The sequence below is a fragment of the Hevea brasiliensis genome, chromosome 16 (genome assembly GCF_030052815.1).
Source record: "Hevea brasiliensis isolate MT/VB/25A 57/8 chromosome 16, ASM3005281v1, whole genome shotgun sequence".
NCBI lineage: Eukaryota > Viridiplantae > Streptophyta > Magnoliopsida > Malpighiales > Euphorbiaceae > Hevea > Hevea brasiliensis.
This window is the reverse complement of record NC_079508.1, coordinates 69,333,082-69,350,587: the sequence shown is the minus strand read 5'-3', so window position 1 is coordinate 69,350,587 and position 17,506 is coordinate 69,333,082. Positions and strand designations below refer to the sequence as shown.

The window sequence follows — 17,506 nt, the reverse complement described above, 5'->3', positions numbered from 1 at the left end:
ATAATAAATTTTCTTGAAAGTGTTTTTTCCCCTAATTTAACGACTTTAGTATCACCAATTTTAAAGTCCATTGTACCCCTTATCTAAGTTTTCCCATTAAATAGAGAATTAGACAAAATTGGAAAGTCAATGTGAAAATTAGGGTTTATTTGGTTCAACATATTATACTTTCTGATAAGTATATTTCTCTGAAAATATTTAATAGAAAATTTACTTATTAAAACAATATGATATATGTATGTTTGGTATATAAATTAATTTATTATGGCTATTATAGATTTAATAAGGTGATATTATTGATTTAATTTTCAAGCATTATATTAAGTTAATCTTCTTAATCAATTAAAAATAAATTATTTATGTTAAAATTAAAAACTTTCTAATTGCATTCAAAATTTTGATTTAATTTATTTTACAAGATTATTTGTTAAAAATATATTTAACCCATAAAAAAATAAATAAAGTTGCAAGTGGGCATATGGCTAGTAATAAATAAAAGACTAGGAAAGCGTAGTTGTAAAGCCCTAAGCAATGTTGATAAATAGCAAAAAGATAATATCACCGAGAATCCGCAGAGTTTGTTGCGTAGGCAAATTACCCTTCTCTACATTCTTTTGCCCATGTCTAGTTTCTGGCACTGAATTCCCTTTCATCACCAGCAAACCCCGCCCGGCAGGGAATTTTTATTTATTTATTTATTCATTTAATACGTATGGCTTTTTTGTTCTCTCTTCAAGAACATATACGATAAAGGATCTTTCATTTCTTGATTATAATAGTTTCCTTTTTGGGTGTTTAAAGAAATCAACTTGACCACTACATTTCTTTTCTTCCATTCAAACAGGAGGGCTAACCGTAGTCTTTTCCAAAATTGTTCTTTCCTTTTTGTAAATTATGATTTTATAAAAATTTAATTCAATTAATTTATTTTTTTTTTTAATTTTTATATTTATAATAAAAAATTTTAATTTAAAAAAAATTAAAATTTATACCTGATTGTATAATGTTTTTTAAAATTATTTTCTTACAAATTATTTATTTAAAAGGAACCGATAATAAGAGTTTTATCTTATGGATAATTCATTCTAGAGGTATCACTTTTTGTTGTCAAAGGTCATTTTGACAACTTTGGAAGAAAAATTCATAATAAAGAAAATTCATGATCGATTCTTTGATGATAAAATTGATAGAAATGTGAAAATTTTAATAGTGAATTGTCTAGTATCTGATATTTCATTTGTATATTGATTGGCAAGTCACTACAAGAAAATTCATTTGTATATTGATCTTCATCTACAACTGTGAGCCAAACAACAAACTAATATATGAATACTGAACAAGAGAAGTAAAACACCATTGCCAAGAAAGCCAACATTGAGACCTTGGAACATGATGTGAAGAAGTGGAAATGGCAAGCATGCATACACTGATACACTCCATCTTATGACAAAGTTAACTTCAAAGAAACCACCACGCACGTCTCTCTCTCTCTCTCTCTCTCTCTCTCTCTCTCTCTCCCCATGTTTTCCTTCATTCAAGTTTTTGCACAAAGTATGAGACCATTGTGGCACAGAAGCTGCATGATTGAAGAACACTCGATGGGCAACAGGGGGAACTTTAGAACATTACTCAAATTCTTCTCCTAAGGACAGCAAAAATCTCCTCATTGGCTGCTCCACTTGTTTGGTGCATCTTTTCAAAATTGCATCGCTCTCATATCTGATCAACCAGTTTCCATCAAAACTTTCAGAAGCAACAAGTGATGCTGCAGTGCTATGCAACCTGTGAACTTCTACAAATGGATGAAAAACCATTAGTGGTTCGTATTTCAAATAACTGATTCTTAACCTGAATTCCAGTCTACTTGAAATCAGTGCACTGCTGATTCTCTGAACATATCAAAATGTTGCTGCCTGAAACCTGGACAGCTTTATTACCGTAACTGTCACTCAAGGATCCAAACTCTGATTCATCATCTTCACTATCAATATGTTTTGGAGTCACACGGTTCTGATAACTTCTGCGCTGAACAAGAAAGACATTGAAGTAATAACTAACCAAATCTTCCCTCGTCTTTCTAGGAAAGTGCTTTCGAGAATCATCCCAAAAGGACTTGTCTAGAGATGGGGGATTAAATCTCAATATATTCTTAAATCTCTTTTCTTCTTTAGCTGTCCATCTAAGAGAAATTTCCTCACCCATGTGATCAAATCTCCAATGATAGAACAAGGGGCCTAGTTCAAGTTTCAATCTCATTCTGTTTTTGGCAATATGAAATCTGACACATTCAACAGACCCCGGAAGCTGACAACCACATAAATTGGGCCTTCCATTCCCAGTAGAAACTGTTTCAACTGGGGCATCATGGTCTCCATCGGAAGGCCACACTCGTGTGCCTAGCCACCTAGGGTCACTCTCAGAAACTATGCTAATCCATTCTGGGACTTCAGCTTGAAAATGAGGACCCACTGAAACATGGCTCAGAATTTCCTCATCCCCAGATGGGCTGAGTGTAGTGCTTACAGCAGATAAATCATCAGCAAAAGGTGGTCGTTGCTTTAGGCCATTCTCAAACTCTGTGTTGGGAGAACTTATCAACTGACTTTGAGCAGCAGAACATGAACTGCAACAGGAGCATAAACGAGGTTTGACTAAAGCAGAAAGTCGCTCACTGCATCTTAACCTCTTTGCAGACTGGTCATTGGCAAGCGTAACATCCTCATACATGGATGGATGCATCTTGTGATTGTTCTGTAGCAAGTTTAAATTGTTTTCATAAGGGAATATGACCGCAATAACTTTTATTCTGACTTCTTTTGCAACAACTAAAACTTATGTTAGAATCCATATACTTGTGTTAGATAGTTGAAGGAAACTTATGAAGGCCTGGGCCCCGTCACTGAATAAGGCCCAACCTTCTAGGCCAAGTCGGTGAGCTTGTTAGATATATAAATGATAAATGTGTAAAAGGCCAATTTAAGCACTGATACATATGGCAAAAATGTATTTGAAAGGCATGTACAGCAGCAATGGATATTACCAAGGTGTACATATAGGCGATGCACCACCAAAGTAACAACTAATCATTAACTAAAAGATATAGCATCTGTGTAAATCTAACTATCGCATGTACAAGTCTATTGAAATTGTGCATATGTAAGTAATTGATACTTCCAAAAGTCTACACCATTAGTCATCATAAATCAAGTTGTCAAATGACCTCTAACTTGCCAGGAATGCAAACAAAAAACATGGTCTCCAAATGCCATTTAATCAGAATAGCCTTATTTAAAGTTTACACAGATTGTTTAACCAGAAGTTTCAATTGTAGATATAATGTGATCTTCATAAATACCTATTAGAAAATGAAAGCAAATCTTCATACTTATATCCTCAATTTCAAAAGTACGCATTCCAAGCAATTCTCACATTCCAAAACAATTTTGGTGCCAAGTTAGTTTGAAACAAAAATATCTTACATTTTAAACCAATGATCAGATATCACAATTCAAAAGGGTAATGGAAACTTCTAATAAATGACAGTTGTTGGCTATGTTTTACTGGTCTATGTACATATCTATTCATTTTATGACATACACGTGTGCATCTGTACAAATTCTCATTCTTTTCTGTAACTTCATCAACAAGTACTGGCGCATATATCTCTTATTGGTTTGAGAAAGTGATCTAGCTAGGTTTTCTGAAGGCAACAGAACAAATCAGTCAATCACATTGCCTTGGAAGATGAGATCTTATATAGTGGATCTCAGTTATAATGTTAGCATTTGACTGAGGATAACAGCATTTCTGCTGGACTTTGACTTGAATCAACACTAGACAATTAAACAGCTATATTAAGCCTAGGCTAATAAATCTAGGCAAAAAAGAACAAAACATTGAGAATCATATAAACTAACCTGTGAAAATGAGATGGAGCAGTTGGCTAGTGCTCCACACCAAATGCAAAAACCTAAGTCAGAGATAAATGCTACTGAACATACTGCTTTATGCAGCCATTCAGCCAGATGGAGACCCATAGGGGCCACACTCACCCCTCCAAATGTTTTCAAAACCTTTATTACATAAATTTCATAAATAAAGTGCTTTAGAAATTCTACAATTATGCCGCACTTCCCAAGTGCCATTTGTGATTATCAAATGACATATAAGTTTCATGATGATTATGAGAATGGAAAATCACAATATATTATAATCAGAATTAAATGCTTAAAAGGCTGAAGAGATGTATTAGTATTGACTCGTGTAAATGAAACAGAATTAAATGGCGTTTATCATTTAAAATATTTCAAACAAAGAAGTGGTTACCAGATTGTCAATTCTGAACTCCCAGATTGTCAATTCTGAACTCCTCTTCCATTGCCTCCCCTCCTTATTTACATGTATTTGTTTTTGGTTCAATCATTTAGTCAAATATTTATCAAACAATAAAGAAACAAATCACTATCTAAAATTGTGAAAAATAGAAAAAGAAAATCTTCTTGAAATGTTGATTGTTTCTGTTTGTGAAATGTGAAGTTTGATAAATATTTTATAATTTGCTATTATCAGTTAAGTTCATTATATTTTGATTGCATTCTTTCCCTTCAGTAACCAAATAACGAATAAACATTGTATGAAATATAGAAAGTCCTGTTTTATTAGGGTTGGCCACTCCCAAAATTAAAATTCTAGATCCAGCTCCACCAATGTCTTTAGACATAAAGGAACTGTTTAACAACAAATTAAAGCATTGAATATGAAAAAACATATATAACTGAAACACAAATGTACAAATGTACCTGCAAGAGAGGCCATTCAGAGTTTGAATTAACCTGCCTTCTGCACAAAAGAGCATCTCGTGCCCTGACAGCCTGGGCCCATAATTCACTGCCTTTGTGGTCCTTCAACTTAAATAATGATGGTATTTCCCCATTTGAAGGATCATCAGGACACTTTGCGATTTGGATCACCCAGTTCAGCATTGTTGACAGTGATTCTCGCTTTCTCTTCTGCAAATCAAATATTTTCTTGCCAATTCTAAGATCCAAGATCACAACATCATCGCCATCATTATCATCATTATTAGAATGATTTTCCTTATAATCATGAAAATTTTTATCATCATCAATATGCTTATTTCCAACACAATTGCATACTTTATGTACATCTTTGGTATCCAAAAAACCCTTTTTACTCTTCAAGACATCCACATGAACGTTCTTGCCATTTTTCTTGTATTCACCATCCTTCCCCTTTTGATAAACATGAGATAACAAACTTCTAAACTCTCTCTCTAATTCCAATGATGCAACTGAAATTCCCATCAGGGTGACACTGATCATTTCCCAATCTCCCATCTCTAAAGCTTCCCCTCAACCATCTTTCCAACTCATACAAGTACTTAAAATAGACTAATTTAACTGAAGTTGAAGCTCTAATATCCAAGCCTAGCTCTTTTACCTCAAAAGTCCAGAAACCATTTACCAAATCAAAGCCTCCTTTTTTTCTCACCACCCGGAAAAGTTTACATAAATCCAGTGATTGCCCATCACCAAGCAATGCTGGAATAGGACTAATGCATCCCCTAGCAGCAGCCTCATAGGAAAAAACTGAAAGAACCTGATCAAACAGGCATCTTAGTTTCATTTCATAACCATCATCAGACTCATTGACAGCATTGCTATCCTTCACAGCATGATTAACATCAGTGCAACAAGCACTACTGTGACAGCCACTGGTAATATCAGCACAATCTAAAGAAGCCCCATTTGTTAACATTGACCACCCTGCCATGAAACTTAACTTTATTCAAATATATATATATATATATCTTTTTTCCTTCTCAGCTTAATGTCTTTGTAATCACAAACAACGGGAAAGAAAACAGAACAAACAACAAAAGAGCACAAAGTTATCTTCTTCTACTCTGTATTCGCAAACAATAACTAAAAGTTGACATGAATCTTGAAATCAAGGTGGCATGGCCATGGCATGCTATTATAAAGGGAAAAATGGCTGGCAGCCTGTAGCCCTATTTTGTTTTCAAGACTTTTACCTCATTTTCTGGGTCATGAATTGGAATTGCTGTGCTGGGTTCTGCGCCTTGCAAAGCCGCCAAATTTATTTATACTAAGAAGACAACACGAGAAAGAGAGAAAGAGAGATATCAAGATTGATGAAGAGGGATTGGATTCTTGAAAACATGATCAGTGGGTGCCAGCGCAGAGGAATTGAAATATATTGGACTGGGAATCTGGGATCTAATCGAACACAGAGACAGAAGATAATTTATGAATAGGACCTCAACTCTCAAGAATAATTTGGATTAGAAATGGTAATTAAAACAGTAACCCAACAAGGAAAATCTCAACTTTACATTCAAGAAAACACAAGTTGACCATAAAACTATTTAAAAAATAAGGTTAAAAATATTATTTTATATATATTATAATTAAGGTTTTAAGTCTTTCTGATTCTGATCCTATATGAGTTTTTCTTTTTTTTCCGAGTAAATTCAGTCACGAATTAAAATTGATTTGATTTAAATTGATGATTTAAAAAATTGAAAAATAAAATATTAAATTAAATTAATTAAAATTAAAATAAAATCATTGTAATAAATGATTTAGAAAATTTTTTTTTTATCTCATTTCATTTGATATTTTAAAAAATTAAAAAAAATAAATTATCTTTTTAATTTTACTTTTACCTATTATTATTCCTACTGCATTTTTCTTCTTAACATATTTTTACATTTCAATAATGCTATAAAGTACTTTAGTTAATTATTTTTTTATAAATTTTTTTTTATTCAATTATTTCTTTAATTCTTATGAAAAATCTTAAAAACTATTAAAATATGATGAAGGGAGTGATAATTGACTAAAATAACTTTGTATTTAATTAATATAGATAAATGTGATAAAAAAAAAAAGAGAAAAATGCATTGAAATAATAATATATAAAGATAAATTTAAAAAAAATAATATTTCCATAATTTTCTAAAACAAAAATAAAGTGAGATAATTTTTTTTTAAAACATTGAAATGGGATTGAGGAAGTAGAATTAACTAAATTACTCCCTTTATTCATTTTATCTGTCGAATTTAAATCTTATATGTTGTTTAAGGAAATAATTAAACATTTTTAAGATGAAATAAGTGTCAGTCCATTATTTTTTTAAAAACATTATATGATTTATTTGTAAATTTATAATTATCAATTGATATGAATTTGATAAATTCTTAGTCATATGATAAATTATCTCCTTAATTCATGTCATCTACATTATTTTATGTTTTAGCACACATAAATATCAAGTTAACAAATTATTAAAATTATTAATTTGATGAATTTCTAATTTCAAATTTTAAATCTCTAAAAAAAAAAAATAGTATAAATCTCTTAAAAATTTGTCATAAGGGTTTTAGCGACGAGTGATATTATTTAATTATAATATATAAAAGTTTAAAAAAATATTATAATATATAAAAAATTCTACATACATTTATAATTATTTTATTTTTTAATTTATTTTTTTAATATTTTATTCTTTTACTATTAAATTAGGTTATAATTTTATTTATGGATAAATTATTTTTACTCTATGAAAATAAAATATTAAAATTTAATTTAAAATTAAATTTATAAAAAATTCAAAATAATTAAATAATTTCTCTAAACTATTTTTCAATCATATCTAAAATAATATTTTGACCTTTCAACCTCAATTAAGAAGAGAGGAGAAGGAGGAGAGATCACCTTAGCCAACCAATTCTGATGAGCCTTAGCCTCCAGTGAGAAGAAAGAAAAGAGTCACACCAATGGCATAACAAAAGAATTTAAGCAAATTACAGACTAGTATTTTTTTCATGGGCCGCCTAATATATTCCATCCAAATCCAAGAGCCGAAAATGAGTTGATGCAAATCATTAACCAGCAAGTCAACAAAAACCAATCCTTCATCTAAAATCCAGATAAGTATTATTTACACGAATTATCTTGAAAACAAAGACCCTTCTTTTTTATCATTCCTCGACTTACACTGATCAAACCTTCCACCATCAAGTAATCTCACAAACAAATAAAATGAAGACGTCAACAGTACTTCAGTTTGAAAATTGCAGAAATCTATATGAGGACGGGGAGGGGAGAGAAAGGGCAGCCCACCAATGGACTTCTCTCTTCAGGCAATAACAAAATCTTTGTACAAGTAATATGACTAGCATCATGCATAATGCAAATTTACACATTATACTGTTACACTGCTTTGACAAAAGCTTCAGAAGTAATGGACATCAGGAATTATATGCAGGACCAGCATCCAACTATGGTCTTTTTTTTTTTTTTTTTTTTGCTTCTCGTCCAACTCCCCATCCTCCTCCCTTTTCTTTCATTTGCTTTTCAAATTGTATATGTTTGAAAGAGTTTTTAGCGCAAAGGCAATAAGCATATTGGCACTGACTCTTCAAAAGTAACAGGAACAGCTGCATACGCATCTGTGGCAACCACTAACAGTGGATGCTAAAGAACAAAAAAATCTTCTGCATTTGACCATAGTTGAAATTTCTGCATAACTACTAATCAATAGGAGGGTCGATTATCATTTCCTGCACCATGAGAAATCAGAACTATGTTACCATCCAAGAATATGGAAGGTCTTATCTGATCACCTGATCAATAATTAACTTCACGAGGCTAACCTTATCACAAACAGGACAGGTGTCGCTTCTTTCCATCCATTCAAGAATGCATGCAAGGTGAAAATGGTGCTCACATTTTGTGGTAATTTTTGGATTCTCTGCATCATACTCTGCAAGGAGGAGAAAAGGTTCAAATTTTATGTCATTACCAGCACCAAAAAATGGTACATCACAGCTAAAATAACTACAATTGAAGTAATTTCAATTACCATAATAAGGCCACTACTTGCAAGGAATTAAAGAATATAGTAATAGCATTACCTTCCAGACAGATGGGACAACAATCATCCTCCTCTGTTGCTGAAACAAGAGGTTCAACCGACTTTGGGAGCTCAACTTCTAGCTCCTTTGCTGAATCAAGTTCTAAATTAGTCTGTGCTTTACAGTCTGACTCCTTCATATCTTCACACTTGGCCAATGTTTCTCGAGTATTCATGCCAGTTGTTTCTTGAACAGAATCAGAATTTGTTGTTTGCACTGTTCCATCATCTTTATCACTGGAAGTTTCCTGAGCCCCTTGAGGAGTTGGAGAATGTCCTAGAGCCACATCAAATGGCATAGGTGGAGGAGGCGGCCTGTAAGCATCAGGGACTGACGTGTCAAGGTTTGTATCAACCAAGAGTCCCAAGGGGAGTGCAGACGCAGCACCATGACGGGATGATAGTGGGACATGCTCTTCTGATGCTCTGGAGTACTGCAGAAAGAGTAATTGTTCAAGAAACAATGAATATAAAAAATAGTAAAATCAGTTTCTCTACCCTCTGACTCTAAGATGCAAAAAATGGCGCCTTTCGGGGTGCTTGTGTAAGGGTGCATATGAACAGCAAGAAAGAACTGAATTAACTAGTCTTTAAATCTAAAAGGATAAAACAGACACCCGGATGCTCAAAAGAATCAATATAAGATTCGCAACAAGAGACATGCAATATAAGTATTTAAACACAAATTTCAGCTGAAGACAATAGGAAAAAAAAAAAAAAAAGCATCTATAGAAGAGGGCAGAGATTGTACTGACATAATAATAAGGCGGCGCACTATTTAGTTCAGCTTCCTTGGAAGAACAACAGCAGCAACCTCCCATTTATCCTTGTATTTTATCTCCAATATCCATGTAAAATTTTATTCACTTGGGCATCACATGCTGCTACCAGCTATCCACCATAAGCGAAACGTATAACTGTATTAGAACAATCCAAGAGGCACACCTGAGCCACCCAAAAAAGGTTAAAACCCCATTAAAGGACACACTCCAGCAGCAACCAAAACCATGGATTAAAACCCCAATAAAACCCTAACAAAATTCAGCAATGAATTCACATAAAATAAAAAGCAATCAATCAAAATTAAAAACCATCGAAGGCCATAACAGGAAACACAAAAATTACAGAAAATATAAATCTATATGAGCTCGCAAATGAACAATCAAACAGCAGAAAGTGATCAAAAACAGCTGTAGTAGATACGCTCAGAGAGGGGAAAAAAATCTGAAAACAGTGGGAATTAATACCTGATATGATTAAGAATTTGATAGGAATTGAACTGGAATTAAAATTGGAATTGAACAGATAGGAACAGTAGAAAGAGAATGGATTTGATTGGGTCTTCTTTTATGGGTCCTTTGTGTATGGGGCCTGGAAGAGGCTTGGCTTCGAGAGCCTGCAGAAGCAAGACACTTTTAATTAATTAATTAATTAATTAATTTAATTAGACAATCTTCCTAGCAATTTAATACCCTTCCTATGCATGTCACGTAAATATATTATATATAATTATATTTTCCATTTTTTTAGATCAGGATGATTAAATAAATATTTTTTGCTTTTTCTATTGGGTAATAATATGGATTAAGTTTGATATTCAATAGCAAATTCGTATGTAATTCAATAAGGTGAGAAATCAGCATTAGAGTTATTAAAGTATATAAAAAAATCGTTTTAATTTAAAATTAAAATTTAATCATAATATTAATATATAAATAAAAAATTTTAAAATTAATACCAATAAATTATAACTCACTGAAAATAAATTTGCAGTAATTTAATAAAATCTCGAGTTTTAGTTAAAGTCGAAGTCAAATAAAGGTAAAAATCTATTAGGATTAGGATTAAGAGGCAATGGCGAAGTCCTAACAGGCAACCACTCCCCTTAAATAATTTTGATTATAATTTGTAAGTTCTTTAATTTTTTTTAAGAAAAATTTTATTCATAAATAAGTATAATTAAAATTACATTAATTATTTAAATCATAAATAATTAGTTATAAATTAATATAATTTATTAAAATTATTATACTATTATAATTTTTTATTTTTAGTCTGTATTAATTACATTGTTGTTTTTTCATTAGTTTTTAATAATTTTTTATTCAAATTATAAACTATCTTAATTAGTTTTATAGATTTTATTAATAAAATAATAATTCAATGAATTATATCCATAAAAAATGGTTAAAGTTGATTTTCATTGTTATTTTTTATATATTCTAAAATTTTAATTAATTAATTAATATGAATTATATATAATTTATTTTTTTAACTACTACTTATGTATATATATTTGTATATTTATCATGTTTACGGTTTTATATTTGGCCCCATAATTTGATATCTAATTTCGCCGCCGGAGCCAAATGTACTAAAAAAACAAAATTAATAGCAATTTATTGATGGAATATTGAAGTAACAGTGAATGGTAATAAAATTTTTAATTCATTATATTTGATGAAATATATATATATATACAGTGATGCTTCCTGGCATTGAGCCATTGACAGTAAAAAAAAAAAAAAAAAAACAGGCCGAAGCATTAAGCAAGCAAATAGTATCCTTTGGATTTGAAATTTGGGACCCCGTTGGTAAATCATGCCCCTTCGGGTTCGCTATTTTCACAAGGGTCCTCCCCTCCTGTCTACAACTACCATCACCCACACCCCCACCACCAATCGTAGAAAAATATCCTGGTGGCACCAAATTCCACTCTTTGCCTTTGCCAACGACAGGGACACTACCGTTAAATTACAATGGTACTTTCTGGAACATATTCCTAAGTGCCAATGGATAAATTCTTTGTACATTAGAAAGCCATATACCATTGATAAAGACTGGACAGGATCAATAGCCTACCATGCCTGGTAACTCAAATCATTCCAAAACATTCACCCTCAGCAGGCATTTATGATTTGGCACCTACCCTTATTTTCAATTTAATATCTGCATATACATGTTTATGTGAAAACCGAAGTACTTTTACAATAAGAGACAGTTTGACTACAGCCTTGTCAAACTGCTAAAAGGATTTTATTTTATTTTATATGAAATTTCAAAGCAATTTTTTGACCTCCCAATCATAATTCCAAAGGAAGTCTAAGCCTGGATGGCGCACCTGTTCATTTTTTAACTCACACTGTCAAAACAAAATCTATATGAAGAATGAAGACTTTCAAAAAAAAGAATGCAATATGTCAGCAAAATATTTAGTAGCTGCCATGACCTCTACTCTCTAAATCTCATTATATCTAAGTAGTTAGCTAATAATCGACCTTAATCAGATACCTACTGGAAATTAACTAGACATCAGCCAAATGTTACATGGTTAGAATCTGAGGTGACACTCTCATTCACTAATGAACCATTCTCCCATATCAGTATATGATCAGATCTAATCTATATGTTAGTTTATATGTATATAATTATACAACGCCTCAAACATCCAGAAATCTCACTCCATTGGTCTGTCAGCTAGTTTCCGTCTCTTCGCAGCATTGATGAATTCTGCAATCACTCGTGCCTCATCCAATGGTTGCTGCAACAATAAAATATATCAGATTTACTGGACAATAGAGTAAAGCAGATTTACATGAGCTCCTGTCATGTGCTTGTGTGCGTGCATGCGTGTGAGACAGGTGTTTACCTGTGAAGCAAAGTGTTCTCGCACAACATTAAGCATTTGCTCCCTTGATGAATCAGAGTGAACACCCGCCTAATTAAAATTTTGCATAACACCCAGTAAATTTATATAGGACTTCTAATAATAATAATAATAATAATAATAATAATAATAATAATATAGGTGCAATGGCCAAGTAAAGACTCACAAGGTTGAATCGTCTGCAATATCTCCGTAGTGATTCTGTTCCAAGTTTAGCCAAATTCACCTTCTGAATATCCAGGAAAAATATGGGAACATGTTAATATCACTTGTTACATAATTCTAAATCTTGCTCTGTATAGTGAAGGTGTTTCACAGAATGAAGAACCAAAGTCCAACATAACAATTCACAAAATGGTACGAAAACAAAGAATATGCCATCAAATTGTCTCAATGAAACAAGTCCAATTCCATGCAACTTTCTTCACTTGGAGGATAACCAACCAATCCTTCCAATTCAATTATTCAAATATGCCAAATATGTTAAAATCCTGGTTAGGTTTCAAATCTATGGCTCAAGTGTAACATACACATTGACCAGGAGCCTAACTACTTGGATGCCCTACTCTTTTGAGATCTCTTACCAACTGGGGGGTATGAGTAATCGACTGAACATCTCTGGAACTGCTAAAATTTGTTGACTTTGCTAATGGAAAGCATGGCCTTGTTGAGCGAACTCTTGGCTTGCTAATTTTATGGAACTCACTGCCACTAGCTGCCCAATGTTTATCAACATTAGTACAGATACAAATTCTATAAAGGATAAACTAAATTGGGAGTTTAATCAAATCACCATACAGAAATCATGGTCTTTTTCACCAATGTCAGAGCCACTGCTAGTATCAAAATCATTATCTTCATCCACTTCATTCCCAGTAGCATGTTCCAACACACTCAATGCATTCCTTTGCAGCTTAACTTCAACACCATTTTTTAGAACCTTGCATGTCAAAATCATTACGGATGCATCATCATAAATTTCATAACCCACAACAAAGGGACAGAGAGCGAAATAAAGCAGTAAAAAACAAGCAACTAGTGACCAACAATCAATCACAGAAAGTTCCATCTCATCAGATACAACTTCCAAAATATGCAAAATGGTACATCTTTTCCTTTCTTCAACAATAGATTTCTGGTATTCTGCAATTCGCAAAACTTGAAGCAAATAAAAAAAAAAAAAAAGAAACCATTGAATGAATATGATACTTGTTATTTTCAAAAACTGAGCAGAGTTCAAACTTAAACAAAAAAAATTATGAAGTTTACTTTAACCAATTCATTCAGTTCAATGGTTTTTCATAGTTTGACTAACTAAATACTTGATCAATTTATGGCTCTAAATATGGTTATTCTCTCTTTTGTTTGGGGAAGGGGGGTTACATCAAAGTTGTGAAAAATTTCCAAGTGGACTTAGTCTATCAAGTTATCCATAGACTACAATAATTAAAATAATGATGGATAAATGTGTAATTTATATATAATCATCGTTGAATTATGAATTATGTGAAAGAATGTCATAAATTAATCCTAAACTAAATTTACACAAATATTTCTTCATAATTTCCAGCTAGTCCACTTTTTTGAAACAGTGGCCTTATTAACAAGATATGGACAAGACAATAATCAACTGAAAAGAACCCTAATTTAATAATTATAAAAGATCTCTGTAGAAAACCATGTCTACCTACAACCAATTTATAATTGCAAAACAACTTGTTAATAAGAATAAGAAGGTAAGTCTCAACGCTCTTAATACGACAAAAGCATCCAGGTTCCATGTCACTTCATATTATGACAAGTTGACAAATTTGGGGAAAAATTCACAGAAATTTTTTGAATAATCTGATACTTATGGATGGTTAAAAAGACATAATCAAGATTCTAAGATGCCATTAAAAAAAAAAAAGAAAGAAAAAAAACAAAGATAGAAAGAAAAACTGACTAAAAATATAATGGCCACGAATCTTTTCAAAAAAGATAGGAAGAATAATTAACTAAAATTGATAATTGTAAAGAGTTTTTCAAGGGAAAAAAAGGTTAAGTCAGAACATAATAATTATGAATCCAATAAGCAGTTTGTATCTTAAGAGCTCCTGTACTTACTCCCTTAGACATCGTCTGACCAGATAAAAGATGTGAAAAAACGGAGACTGCTCGAAGTTGAGGCTAAAGATCTAGGAATTCCCTAAAAGGCGATCCTTTATAAAATTTTTATATGAACGCCTATCGCCTATTGTGAGGAAATAAAAAGAACGAATTCCAGAGTACTATAAACGTGTGTGAAATCAAACAAATAAACGTGTGAAAACTAATTATGCAGGGAAAATTAATAATAATTAAATAAATCAACTAAATAATAAAACCACCGGAATTATCTGTCACCTACGAAATAAGAAGCTTCCATGTTAAAATGAAGCAATGACAAAGGGAAAAAATTTAAAAAAAAGGGGAAAAAAAAAAAAGACGTTAGCTTGAGACCTAAAACAAAGAAGACATTTACGCATAATACTATAAATTTATGTTGAGTTGGATTTGAAATTCATAAACTTTAAAAAAAAAATATTGGATTGCATTTGAAATTATGGGAGCCTATAAATTGTTAGAGACCCATCAATTTTAACCTTTCAAACTTTTTCTATTGATTACGTTCAAATCCAAATCCATAAATATTTAGCAAATCCAAGCAATGACTTTCGCCAGAATCAAAACCCATGGATCAAACTTGACCAATCCAAACACAACCTTTTTTTTTTTAATCTTGGATTTTGCATGTTTTTTTTTTTTTTCTACAATTTCCTGGAATTGTTTATTAGTAAAAAAATGAAATAGACAAAAAGCGTTATTGAAAAGACGAGGCTAAAATACGAGTACAGAGGAGAAGGATAAAAAATCAATGTTAAGTTAGTGCACAAGACAAAAAGCCATTATTACTATATTATCGAATGATTAGCACTAAAAATATAAGCAAATACCAGCCAATGCCAGCCCCCAAGACCAACAGCCTTCTTGACCACGCCTTGCAGACCAACCAGCACAGACTTTGTTCTGTTGTTTCCGGTGACAATGACTTTGGTGTGTCTAGGAAGCACAGAGAGCTCTTCATCGCCACTTTCCTCTCGAAAAGGAGAAAATATCCGAGAAGGATATAGCTCGGTCTCTAACATCCTTACCCTCCAAATTTTGATGAAAACCCAGACAGTTAAGAAACCCAACAAAAAAAAAAATTAACGCATTAACCACAATCTAAAACTCCTCAATTTTTTGTAGGAAAACCCATCAAATTTTGTGAGAAAAACAAAAATGAAGGTACTTCTCAATTTCCAAGCTCTAATTACTAGTTAAACAAAATCTAACTAAGCTTCTTTTCAATATCAAATTCCAAGCTCTAATTACAGTTCCTGAAGAAGCATTCCAAGCTCTAATTACAGTTCCTGAAGAAGCCAAAGAAAAAAAAAGATAAGTGAAATAAAAATCCACAGATTTACAGCATGACTAATAATTCAGAGAGAGAGAGGGAGAGAACTGACAAGTAAACTACGAATGCGCAATCAATGAATCACGGACAGAGATTGAATTCAATAAATGAACCACTGCTGGATTCAATTGAAAAGGGTGCTCCTCATTAATCCTTTCGTTTTTCAAGTCAAATTGACATAACACTTAGCCTGAAAACTATTCAACGACTATGTATACAAGATTGAATCAAGCTTTTTGACTACGATCATATAGCTACCAAAACTCATCTGATTACAAGCAATCTAATACACCTGATCCAATCCTCTTTCAATACAAAAATCCCCAAATTTTGATTCCATCACCACAGAAAGCTTTTAAAGAGAAAATCCAAATTTGGAATCTCAAATTAATAACTTTAAAAAAATACCGAACAGAAAAATTTTCTTAAAATATTTTTAATAAAATTCAAAACGAAAAGCAATGAAAAATAAGAAAACAGAAAGATATTGCCATAAATAGTAATCATATTTGCTTGTAGTTCTAATTCTAATTAATTTTATCTTCAAAAAAAAACTTAGCAGCTAGATTAAATTAAAAAATGATTATTTCATTCATGTCCTCTCTCTCTCTCTCTCTCTCTCTCTCTCTCTCTCTCTCTCTATACATATAAAAACATTATAAATAGAAGAAGAAGATGAAGAGAAGTTTAGAGAAGAAACGAAGTGGAAGCAGCACATATCTAATACCTGAAGGAAGTGAAATGCAACCGATTTAGAACATTTTAGAGCGGTTTGGGGAACGATAAATGGGGTAACTAACCAGATCTAAGGGTTTGTATTGTATCGGAGGGGTTTACACGCAGGAATTTCGAAAGTGAGCAGCGAAAAATGCACAGCTTCTGAGAGTGAGAGAGAGAGCAGAGAGAAAACAGATATAACGGAGACAGAGACAGAGAGAGGGGGAGCACACTAATTGTTTACCAACTGCCATGTGCTGTACGGTCACGCCCTTCCAACCGGCTCCACCGGTTCTCCTTCTAGCTTTACTTTTGGGGGAGAAACGTTGGGCTTTGCGCATCTTTGTTTGTTTGTTGGTTTCGGAGGGCTAGGCTTATGCTATGAGTTAGACTTGGAGCATGATTAATTTAAATGTTGAATATAATTAATTATTAATTAATAATTATTATTATTATTAGTTGATAATAAATAATTAATAATAATTAATTTATATTAAATATTTAATAAAATTATATTTAATTATTTTTATTAATATGTAAAATGATTAATAAAAATATATATTATATAATTTATTATATTATATTATTTATTTGATTATTAAATTAAATATATAATTATTAAATTAATATATTATTATTAAATTAATATATTATATCATTTATTATATTATTAAAATAAAAA

At 31.8% G+C, this 17,506-nt stretch overlaps 2 protein-coding genes and 1 pseudogene across 7 annotated transcripts; all 3 read right to left on the bottom strand.

Moving 5' to 3' along the window:
- Positions 1 to 1,222: 1,222 nt before the first annotated feature.
- Positions 1,223 to 5,793, bottom strand: LOC110656040 (AT-rich interactive domain-containing protein 2-like; annotated as a pseudogene).
- Positions 5,794 to 7,943: 2,150 nt separating this feature from the next.
- LOC110656070 (probable E3 ubiquitin-protein ligase RHB1A) lies at positions 7,944 to 10,354 on the bottom strand. 2 transcript variants are annotated; one of them, XM_021812618.2, is made up of 5 exons: positions 10,210 to 10,354; positions 9,718 to 9,907; positions 8,964 to 9,396; positions 8,703 to 8,812; positions 7,944 to 8,609 (listed from the first exon to the last, which is right to left on the bottom strand). In XM_021812618.2, the coding sequence occupies exons 2-5, from the start codon at positions 9,781 to 9,783 to the stop codon at positions 8,580 to 8,582; spliced, it is 639 nt and encodes a 212-aa protein (XP_021668310.2). In that variant the 5' UTR covers positions 9,784 to 9,907; positions 10,210 to 10,354; the 3' UTR covers positions 7,944 to 8,579. The 2 variants fall into 2 exon arrangements, with proteins under 2 accessions (XP_021668310.2, XP_021668311.2); XM_021812619.2 differs by having other exon boundaries at positions 9,718 to 10,219.
- Positions 10,355 to 12,290: 1,936 nt separating this feature from the next.
- LOC110656069 (uncharacterized) lies at positions 12,291 to 17,042 on the bottom strand. 5 transcript variants are annotated; one of them, XM_058137906.1, is made up of 7 exons: positions 16,835 to 17,042; positions 15,605 to 15,797; positions 13,428 to 13,569; positions 13,214 to 13,344; positions 12,796 to 12,858; positions 12,612 to 12,680; positions 12,291 to 12,503 (listed from the first exon to the last, which is right to left on the bottom strand). In XM_058137906.1, the coding sequence occupies exons 2-7, from the start codon at positions 15,794 to 15,796 to the stop codon at positions 12,420 to 12,422; spliced, it is 681 nt and encodes a 226-aa protein (XP_057993889.1). In that variant the 5' UTR covers position 15,797; positions 16,835 to 17,042; the 3' UTR covers positions 12,291 to 12,419. The 5 variants fall into 5 exon arrangements, with proteins under 5 accessions (XP_057993889.1, XP_021668305.1, XP_021668304.1 ...); XM_021812613.2 differs by having other exon boundaries at positions 15,605 to 16,063; positions 16,160 to 17,041; XM_021812612.2 differs by having other exon boundaries at positions 15,605 to 16,063; positions 16,835 to 17,041.
- Between the last annotated feature and the right edge of the window lie 464 nt (positions 17,043 to 17,506).